At 46.4% G+C, this 11238-nt stretch overlaps 1 protein-coding gene across 2 annotated transcripts in view; it reads left to right on the top strand.

Moving 5' to 3' along the window:
- Positions 1-10947, top strand: part of GFOD2 (Gfo/Idh/MocA-like oxidoreductase domain containing 2) — a 54273-nt gene extending 43326 nt beyond the window's left edge. For both annotated transcript variants that reach the window (XM_006165236.3, XM_006165237.3), the window contains exon 3: positions 9404-10947. In XM_006165236.3, coding sequence (XP_006165298.1) covers positions 9404-10302 — 899 coding nt within the window. In that variant the 3' untranslated portion in view covers positions 10303-10947. The remainder of the gene's footprint in view (positions 1-9403) is intronic.
- Positions 10948-11238: the final 291 nt, after the last annotated feature.

The following is an 11238-nucleotide window of genomic DNA, read 5'->3' as shown; positions in this document are numbered from 1 at the left end:
GTATTTCTTGGGACTGAATCTTTGAGTGCCTCTCTAGGTTTGAAAAGTTTTCTTGCAGGATCTCATGGAATAGATTATCAATGCCCTCATGAGTCTCTTCGCCTTCTGGGATGCCTATTATCCAGATGTTTGGACGTTTGATAGTATCTAGTATTTCTTGTATATTAGTCTCAAATTTTGGGGCCATTTTCTCAGTCTTCTTGGTGGATTTTTCTAGGCTAGCAATTTTCTCTTCTACATCTGAGATTCAATTTTCTGTATGGTCTAGTCTGCTTTTAATACTTTCAAGGGAGATTTTGACTTCCTGTATTATAGCCTTCGTCTCTAACAGTTCCACCTGATTCTTTTGTAAAGTGTGAAATTCCTCTTTTAGATCTTGCATGAATTTCCTCACCTCTTGGAACTCAACAACTTCTTTCTCCTTCCTCTTCAGCAGTTCATTGTCTCTCTTCTCTTCCATCTCTGTAAGCTTTGCCATTATGAATGTTCTGAATTCTTTATCAGACATTTCCATGATTTCCATTGAACTGTGTGTGGATGAAGAAGAATTATCCTTTTCCCTTGGAGGAGAGGTATTTTCCTGCTTTCCCATATTTCTTGTGGTCCTACAGGGAGTTCTAGTCATCTGGTTGATGGTTGGTTTCTTTCCAAACTTGGAAGTTCAATCTGAGCATCGAGGAGCATGCAGAAAAGGAAACAGAAAGAGAGAAACAACAGCAACAACAAATTCTAAAAAGCAAAAATTAAAAAAAAAAAAAAGACAGAGACAGAGGTAGAGAGAGACAAAGACAGGTACAGAGACAGGAGGCCTGAAAGGGGTCTTCCTACCATATGAGTTTTGTGTGTTAGAGGATGAATTATCAGTGGGAAATCTTGATTTCTGTTTCCCCCAAATGGCTAGTTCACAGGATCCATGAAGCTGTGTCTTCCAGATTCTGTGGATTTTGTAAAATATAATAGTGTTCTTCATGGATTGCTTCTCCAACCTGCATTTGAATCATCTGTCTAGTTCCAGGCCTCTAGGTAGGGAAACAGGCCAGAACTGTACAACCTGGATAAAGCTTACTTCCCGTGGTGTCTCTAGGGAACACAGCTGTGGTCTGCAGTAGCCCTGGAGTGGCTGCTCTGGGCCTTGTTCAAGGGCATACCATTCCTAGGTAATATCTGGGGTACATGAACTGAAGAGTGGCTTGCAGCTTGAAACTCTTTCACCCTCCCAAAAACCTTAGCTTAAAACCACTCAGCAACCATGTCTCCTGTTCCCAGAGGCCAAAAGCAATTTCCAGCTTGTCTAATCTCTCCTTTGACCTCCTAGGAGGAAATCTACATAAACCTATTAAACATGTCTTTCAAGGCAACCCAAATCTTGCTAACAGTAAAGATCCTGCACAGCTGGCCTGCAAGAGCCTAACTCAAGATGGCCTTTAATTCCCACACTGATAGTACTACTGAATCCTAAGTTCAAAAGCTCTCCTATTGTTCAGGCTCAAGAAGGAGATATCCCCTTCCTTGACCTTTTTTAGCTTGAAACAGGGATCCCTTATCCTAGTTTTATCACCGGCAGACTCCTAGCAGTCATAAAAGTCCTTTTCCTCCCCACCTCCCTCCTATCTGCCTCACACTTCTGTTCCACCCAACCCTGACAGGGAGTTGTTACAATAGGAAATTTCTGGGTTGGCTGGAGCTACAGCTCTCAGATGGGGTGTTTGTTTCTGAGAACCTCATTTCCTTGTTATTTCCCTGGTCAGCCATGTATATTCAGCAGCCAAATGGCAGAATTCTTCCCCAGTGTCACAATTCTCCTATTCCTAATCCAGAAATCCCTCAAGCATGGGGAAACTTTGGAAACTCTCCAGAAGCAGTAGGGGTAGTATTCAGAGGCTACTCGACTTGTAGGGCCCCCTCCTGCCATGCCCCTGTGCAAGTGTCCAGCCAGCATGCCCAACCCATGCTGCTCCCTCTTCCCTGGGCATGCAAGGCTTGACTGGCTATTCTCCTTTTGTCCTGTCAGCACTTGTTGTAAAGCTTCTGTTGTTTTCTGTTGTTATTTAGAAGACAGGAGAGTTTCATAAATTGTAGAGATTGGGGCTGGCAGCCGGATCCCACATGGCTGACTGCAGTTCAAATTGGGACTCAGTAGCTTGAGAAATACATTGGGCACCAGTGTGTGCATGCCCCAAATCCTGACAGGGTGGAGAAATGGAGGAGAAGGGATTGTGGTGTGTCCATTCCCCATGGGGAATGCTTTCTCCCTCTCTCTCTGTCTCTCTCCCTGTCTCTCCGGTGAGCATACACACCCTCTAGCAAAAGTCAATTTTTAAAAATCTGCTGGAGGGTAGGCAAGTGTGCTTTCTGGAGAGAGACAGAGAGAGGGAAAGTGAGAAGGTACACATCAGGGGCAATGGCCGTTCTATAGTCCCTTCTCCCCCAATCCCTTTATGGGATTTTGTTCCACCTGATTCTTTTGTAAAGTGTGAAATTCCTCTTTTAGATCTTGCATGAATTTCCTCACCTCTTGGAACTCAACAACTTCTTTCTCCTTCCTCTTCAGCAGTTCATTGTCTCTCTTCTCTTCCATCTCTGTAAGCTTTGCCATTATGAATGTTCTGAATTCTTTATCAGACATTTCCATGATTTCCATTGAACTGTGTGTGGATGAAGAAGAATTATCCTTTTCCCTTGGAGGAGAGGTATTTTCCTGCTTTCCCATATTTCTTGTGGTCCTACAGGGAGTTCTAGTCATCTGGTTGATGGTTGGTTTCTTTCCAAACTTGGAAGTTCAATCTGAGCATCGAGGAGCATGCAGAAAAGGAAACAGAAAGAGAGAAACAACAGCAACAACAAATTCTAAAAAGCAAAAATTAAAAAAAAAAAAAAGACAGAGACAGAGGTAGAGAGAGACAAAGACAGGTACAGAGACAGGAGGCCTGAAAGGGGTCTTCCTACCATATGAGTTTTGTGTGTTAGAGGATGAATTATCAGTGGGAAATCTTGATTTCTGTTTCCCCCAAATGGCTAGTTCACAGGATCCATGAAGCTGTGTCTTCCAGATTCTGTGGATTTTGTAAAATATAATAGTGTTCTTCATGGATTGCTTCTCCAACCTGCATTTGAATCATCTGTCTAGTTCCAGGCCTCTAGGTAGGGAAACAGGCCAGAACTGTACAACCTGGATAAAGCTTACTTCCCGTGGTGTCTCTAGGGAACACAGCTGTGGTCTGCAGTAGCCCTGGAGTGGCTGCTCTGGGCCTTGTTCAAGGGCATACCATTCCTAGGTAATATCTGGGGTACATGAACTGAAGAGTGGCTTGCAGCTTGAAACTCTTTCACCCTCCCAAAAACCTTAGCTTAAAACCACTCAGCAACCATGTCTCCTGTTCCCAGAGGCCAAAAGCAATTTCCAGCTTGTCTAATCTCTCCTTTGACCTCCTAGGAGGAAATCTACATAAACCTATTAAACATGTCTTTCAAGGCAACCCAAATCTTGCTAACAGTAAAGATCCTGCACAGCTGGCCTGCAAGAGCCTAACTCAAGATGGCCTTTAATTCCCACACTGATAGTACTACTGAATCCTAAGTTCAAAAGCTCTCCTATTGTTCAGGCTCAAGAAGGAGATATCCCCTTCCTTGACCTTTTTTAGCTTGAAACAGGGATCCCTTATCCTAGTTTTATCACCGGCAGACTCCTAGCAGTCATAAAAGTCCTTTTCCTCCCCACCTCCCTCCTATCTGCCTCACACTTCTGTTCCACCCAACCCTGACAGGGAGTTGTTACAATAGGAAATTTCTGGGTTGGCTGGAGCTACAGCTCTCAGATGGGGTGTTTGTTTCTGAGAACTTCATTTCCTTGTTATTTCCCTGGTCAGCCATGTATATTCAGCAGCCAAATGGCAGAATTCTTCCCCAGTGTCACAATTCTCCTATTCCTAATCCAGAAATCCCTCAAGCATGGGGAAACTTTGGAAACTCTCCAGAAGCAGTAGGGGTAGTATTCAGAGGCTACTCGACTTGTAGGGCCCCCTCCTGCCATGCCCCTGTGCAAGTGTCCAGCCAGCATGCCCAACCCATGCTGCTCCCTCTTCCCTGGGCATGCAAGGCTTGACTGGCTATTCTCCTTTTGTCCTGTCAGCACTTGTTGTAAAGCTTCTGTTGTTTTCTGTTGTTATTTAGAAGACAGGAGAGTTTCATAAATTGTAGAGATTGGGGCTGGCAGCCGGATCCCACATGGCTGACTGCAGTTCAAATTGGGACTCAGTAGCTTGAGAAATACATTGGGCACCAGTGTGTGCATGCCCCAAATCCTGACAGGGTGGAGAAATGGAGGAGAAGGGATTGTGGTGTGTCCATTCCCCATGGGGAATGCTTTCTCCCTCTCTCTCTGTCTCTCTCCCTGTCTCTCCGGTGAGCATACACACCCTCTAGCAAAAGTCAATTTTTAAAAATCTGCTGGAGGGTAGGCAAGTGTGCTTTCTGGAGAGAGACAGAGAGAGGGAAAGTGAGAAGGTACACATCAGGGGCAATGGCCGTTCTATAGTCCCTTCTCCCCCAATCCCTTTATGGGATTTTGTACACACACACACACACACACACACACACACACAGTAGCATGTTTCTCAAGCTGTTATGTCAGGAGCTTGAACCACAGAGTCAGCTGTGTGATTCAGCCACCTTTGCCATCATGCAACCAGCTGGCCCAACAACAACAACAACAACAAAAATACACACGCACACACACACACACACACACACACACATATATATTTTTAAAAGAGTTATTTGCTAATTTCCATTTGCATTCTTTTTTTTTTTTTTTTTTTTAATTTGACCAGAGAGAGACAGAAAGGGAAAGCGAGAAAGCAAGCTGCCAGGTCTGGGACTGAGTCCGTAGTTGGCCATGTGGGAATCTAGCACCTTTAACCAACATACCACCTGCCAACCCGCCAAAAATATTTTTAAATCAAAGATGATGTCACACTACGCATCCACATGCATTCCTCCTTGCTATAGCATAATCCTGGGGGTTCAGGGCTGAGACTTTAATGTATGCAAATAAGAAGTGCACTGGTGGGTTCCGGAGGTTAGGGTAACAGGGGTGGGTAGGAAGTGAGGGGAGCTGGAAGGATTGACTGGAGGTACCAGTTGATCTCCCGTGTGCTTGTGAACATCCAGCGGCCAGGCTGGACCTGACTCCATGAGCGGCCTGATAAACAGTACATAGAATAAGAACACTTACCTATGTTCATGTTGATTTTAAAATATTTTTCAAAAGATTTTTAAAAGTATTGAACATAAAAGTTCTTTTTTACCTGGAAAATGTAACTTTTGTGGGAATCTTAAAATTCAAGTCATCGGGCCAGCAAATGGTGTGGTGGTTAAGGCACTGGATCCCACATAGCCAACTCTACAGTTTGAGTTCTGGACTCAGCAACTTGAATAACACATTAGGTACATAGCCCACATGTCCAAAATCCCAAGAGGAGAGTGGAAGAGCAAGGACTATGGCATGTTTATCCCCCCGGGGGATGATTTCTCACTTTCCCTGTCTCTGTGGCTCTAGGTGTCTCTCTCCAGTGATTGCATGTGCTATATGGCAAAAATCTAAAAAAATAAAATTCAAGTCACAAATTGAAGGTCCAAGGGCCAGATGGTGACACAGTGGTAAAATGTAAATTTTACATTTACATGTCTGCTGGTCTGACCCAAATGGGAAGTTCCTGGGTTTGCATCCAGAGACCTTCCAAGTTCTCCAAGCACATGTATGTCCATGATCTAGTGCTGGCTAAGCAGGTGGCATGGTGGTTAAGGCATTGGACTCCCTCTCACATGGCTGACTGCAGTTTGAGTTGTGGATCTGGCATTTAGCTTTCTTGGTTTTTCTCTCTCTCTCTTTCTAGTGAGTGCCCTATAGCAAATTAAAATAATTTAAAAACTAAAAATTTTTTTTGAGAGAGTTTTGCTATAGGTCAAGTGTGCTTGCCAGAGAGACAGAGAGAGAGAAAGCTAGAAGGCATCCCCCAGAGGGTAGCCACACCAGCATCCCTTCTCCTCCTGTGACTTTGTGTATGCACTTACATGCATCTAACATGAGTTTCATGTCTTCAGGTCTGGGATTCGAACTGTGATCAGTCATGTGGGAGTCCAGCACCTTAACCACTACACCACCTGCTGGTTCCAATAAATCATTCTTTTTTTAAAAAAATGATTTATTGGGGCCAGCAGGTGGCATGGTGGTTGAAGCAGCTGGATTCCCACATGGCTGACCGTGGTTTGAGTCCCAGACCCAGCAGGTTGCTTTCTCACTTTCCTTTTCTCTCTCTATTTCTCTTTGGTCAACTTTGAAAAATAAAATTAAAATAATGACAATGAATAAAATTAAAATAATTTTTTAAAAAGATTTATTGTCTATGATTAATGCTGTTTCTGTAGGAAGATGGCCAGATGAGTTCTCCTTCTGAGCCAGATGCCACCAGAATCCATCTGAGTCCATCAGGATTAGCTGCAGTCTGCAGTGAGCCACCAGAAATTATGATCCAACCAATGGCCCATCTGGAAACACTTAGAAAACATTGGAGGATTAAGGGAGTGAACACAGGGTTATTGAAGAGGCACCTGCCTGGAGGCACACAATCTTGACTTGGTTGTTTTGCTCCTATCATGAATAAAAATTTCGAAAAAAAGAAGTGGGATGTAAGAGGTGATTCCAGGGATTTCACCTAAACTTTGCCTCCATCTTGACTATGTATGTGATAGGACTAACCATCTGTCCGCTTTCCCACCTTGCTTCTGGGCCTGGTGCAGCCCCTCGTTTCCTGCTTCTGTGGGGACTCCCACATGCAGTTCCCACACTGTCTGGGTGGCCTTTCCCCATAGGCTTCCTGAAACACCTGCTCCCTTTAGGACAACCCTAGCGTCAGCGCCCTGGGAAGCCTTCCCTGATCCTACTATTTGCACGGGGAGTTGCTGTGTGCTTCCACTAAGCCATGAGCTTGTTTCTTCAAGAAGCCCATGACTTATGTAGGGAGTTGGGGTAGGGGGGCTTGAGTTTCCATTCATGTGCAATGTCCATAGAATGGATAGTGAATATCTGCTTGTCTTTGCCCTTCCCCAGTTTGCCGTGACTTTTTTTTTTTTTTTTTTTTTTTTTTTTTTTTTTTCATTTTTTTTTTTTTAGTTTTTGCCTTAAGGTGCATGCCCTCACAGGAGAGAGACAGAGAGGGGAAGTGAGAAATCACCCCCCTGGGGGATGGCCATGCTGCAATCCCTTCTCCACCATTTTCCTCTTGGAATTTTGGGCACTCACACACACACACACACTAGCATGATTTTCAAGCTGCCAGGTCAGAGATTTGAACCACGGTGGGCTGTGTAGGAGTCCAGCAACATAACCACCACGCTACTTGCTGATCCAGCTTGCTGTGACTGTAAACTTCTGTAAGTGTCTAGTCCTCATCACTTCTCGGGCTTTCTGAGTTCTTCGTTGAGGTTATGAGCATAGGGTTTCCTTCTGTCTGAGCTGCCCCATGCATGCAGGTGTACCCATAGTGTTAGCATCTTGTGGCTCTTATACCCTCATACACTTTCACCTTGAAACCTGGAGAAGCGTTCATCCTTCCAGCTTCCCCATATGAAGCTGTGCAGTTCTCTAGCTCTCTCTCTTCAGGCCTTTGTCTAGCTTGTTTGCTCTGAGTACATTCCAGCTCCAGCTACCCAGCATGGGCGTGAGGACAGAGAGGATGTTTTCGCTCACTTTCCCCTCCTGCTGGGGCCGAGCATTTTCTGTCCTTTGACCATTGTAATTTGTTGGACCAGTGTTTTCAGAGAACAATCTGCAGGGAATCTTCTAGAGCCCTCTCTGGTGTTATGACTGAGAGTACAAAGCCCATCCCCTACAAAATAGATTCTCGCACCCCAAGCTGACATTCTAATAAATGCATGATGGTACAGAGGCATGTCCATCTCTCCAACCCACCTGTATTAATCTGACTTCTCCAAAGAAACAAAAACAGTAGGATATTTAAAGAGATTTACTTTAATAAACTGACTTTCACGACTATGGGAGCTGACAAGTCCAAAATCCGCAGGACTTGCCAAAATGCTTGGAATTTCAGCAAGAATTGATGTTGCAGTCTTGAGTATAGAGGCAGTCTAAAGACAGTTTTCTCCTCTTCAGGGGCACTTTTCCCCCCACTCTCCTCATGCCTTCAACTGATTGGACAAGGCCCACCTATCTCATGGATGTAAATTTTAAGATTTTAATGTCTATTGATTTAAATGTTGATCATGCGTGAAATATACTTCCTCAATGACATCTAGACTGATATTTGATGGAACCCATAGTGTAGCCAACCTCTCTATACTTTTCAGGCCTGGTTTGTGGTCTTTCGCCTCTACTGCTTTCATTTTCCCTAAAATCTTATCACTCTGGCCCAGCCAAGGTGCTGTCCTTTAATGCTGGAGCCATATAGAAGACCATGGTTTGGATCCCAGGTCAACCCGAAACACAACAGGTACACATGTATAACTGTAATCCTGGCTGACTGGAAGGCGAAAGGGCAGGTGACAGTGCTGACAGTGGCATGATGGGACTGTGTCAAGAATTCCTCTCTTCTCTTTCTCTTGTCTCTCTTAATAAAATAAACTTTCTTTTAAAGAATTATTTTTATTTTGGGACCAGCAGGTGGCATGGTGGTTAAGGCATTGGACACTCCCACATGGCCGACCACGGTTCAAGTCCTTGGTAGCTTGCTTTCTCTCACTCTCTCTCTGTCCCTCTCTGGTCAAATTAAAATAAATAAATGAATAAATAAAATAATTTTTAAAAAAATTTATTTTATATTTTAACTTTATTATTATTATTTTCCAGTTTGATTAGAGAAAGAAAGTGAGAAAGCCAAACCATCAGGTCTGGGATTTGAGCCATGGTCAGCCATGTGGGAGTCCAGCGATCCCAACCACTACGCCATCTGCCAGCCCCTTAATAAAATAAGCTTTAGCTTTTGCTATAGGGTTTGTGCACTTGTCAGAGAGAGAAAGAGAAAGCGATACCCCCTAGGGGAGCATGACCACTCCACAATCCCTTCTCTAGTCTCCCTCAAGATTTTGGGCATGGACCTCAAGCTTCCAGATCCTGGCCTCAAACTGCACAGGTGGCCATGTGGGATCCAGTGTCTTTACCCCCACACCACCTGCTGGCCCCCAAAAATAAACATTAAAAAAAAAAAAGTCTTTTTCTCCATCCCGTATCTCTGTAGTCCAGGCACTGGGCCGTTTTCAGTCTACATTGAATCACTCTCCCTCTGTCCTAGGCTACCTTCTGGTCCCACAGGAGGCTTTCCTGGGTGCATCTCCCTTGGACCAGTGTAAACAGCTCGGAACTTTTTAAATTTCCTGTTGTGTCTCCTAGGTATTGGAAAGAACGTGGTTTGTGAGAAGGCAGCCACGTCAATAGATGCCTTCCGGATGGTGACAGCCTCACGCTACTATCCACAGCTGATGAGCCTGGTGGGGAACGTGCTGCGCTTCCTGCCAGCCTTCGTGCGCATGAAGCAGCTGATAGCGGAGCACTATGTGGGCGCGGTGATGATCTGCGACGCCCGTGTCTACTCGGGCAGCCTGCTTAGCCCGAGCTATGGCTGGATCTGTGACGAGCTCATGGGCGGCGGGGGCCTGCACACCATGGGCACCTACATTGTGGACCTGCTGACCCACCTGACCGGCCGGAGAGCAGAGAAGGTGCACGGGCTGCTCAAGACCTTCGTGAGACAGAACGCCGCCATCCGTGGCATCCGGCACGTCACCAGTGATGACTTCTGTTTCTTCCAGATGCTGATGGGCGGGGGTGTCTGCAGCACAGTGACGCTCAACTTCAACATGCCGGGGGCCTTTGTGCATGAGGTCATGGTGGTGGGCTCTGCAGGACGCCTTGTCGCCAGGGGAGCTGACCTCTACGGGCAGAAGAACTCTGCCGCACAAGAGGAGCTGCTTTTGAGGGACTCGCTGGCGGTGGGCGCAGGACTGCCCGAGCAGGGGCCCCAGGACGTCCCACTGCTCTACCTGAAGGGCATGGTCTACATGGTGCAGGCCTTGCGCCAGTCCTTCCAGGGCCAGGGGGACCGGCGCACCTGGGACCGCACCCCCGTCTCCATGGCAGCCTCATTCGAGGATGGGCTGTACATGCAGAGCGTGGTGGATGCCATTAAAAGGTCGAGCCGTTCAGGGGAGTGGGAGACTGTGGAGGTGCTGACAGAGGAGCCTGATGCCAACCAGAACTTGTGCGAGGCTCTTCAGCGGAATAACCTATGAGCCGCTTGAGGGCTCCCTGCCATAGGGCGGAGGGACCAAGGAGGGGATTGAGAGCCAGGACAGGGCTTGATTGTGGCAGAGATAGTGTCTTTTTTCATTTAATGAGTCAGTCTGGGCTGGGGCTGGGTATAGCCAAAGGTGGCCCTGGGGAAACACCCCCTCTGGCTGCTCATTTACTCCTGAGACAGGGTGGTGAATGTTCCTGTGGCCCTGGGTCTGAGCATCGGCACAGCATGCGTAGGGCAGAGCTGTCACCAGGCCTTTCCTGCTTACCCTATGAGCAGGGCCAGAAGAAGCTTGATTTGTGGGCTCTGCAGCCTGATTTGTGGTCCAACCAGGATGAGAAATTACAGCAAAAAGTCAGGTTGGCTGAGCCCAGAGGCCTTGTTTCCATGTCGCCTTGGGCCAGAGCATCTCAGGAACGGTGAGGGCAACATGTCCTCCCTCAGGGATCCTCACCTGCCCTCCTATGCCACCAAGCTCTTCCACCTCCCAGGCTGACCCTTTCTTGGCGGTGAGAAGGGATATCTTTATTAGGTGTGCTACCAGGGGCTATTGATCTAGGGAAAAGGGCCCCTGATTTGGCAGAGAAGAGAGAAGGGATAACATCTGATAGATGTTAATAAACCAGAGAGCACAACGTCATACATGCAGTTTTTATTTGTCCATTGCGTAGGCTGGGTTTCTTCAATAATGCGAGACTGGTTCATTTCTGTAGGTTGGTTTTCTCTTCCTCATGACTCCGAAGGAGCACTGAGCCTGCCGGGGATCCATCACTGTCCAGTGGGCCACACAGTACAGTGCCACTACTGCCCTCAGCTCCTGGCATTGCCTCATGACTGAATTTAGGAACTCCCCACCACAAAGAAAGAGTATTTCCTTGGGGTCAACAGGTGGCATGGTGGTTAAGGTGCTGGACTCTCATGTGGCTGACTG

This window comes from Tupaia chinensis, unplaced genomic scaffold, assembly GCF_000334495.1.
Source record: "Tupaia chinensis unplaced genomic scaffold, TupChi_1.0 Scaffold143830_1, whole genome shotgun sequence".
In the NCBI taxonomy this organism is placed as follows: Eukaryota; Metazoa; Chordata; class Mammalia; order Scandentia; family Tupaiidae; genus Tupaia; species Tupaia belangeri.
Note: the sequence above shows the minus strand (reverse complement) of the source record. Positions and strands in the feature narration are given on the sequence as shown.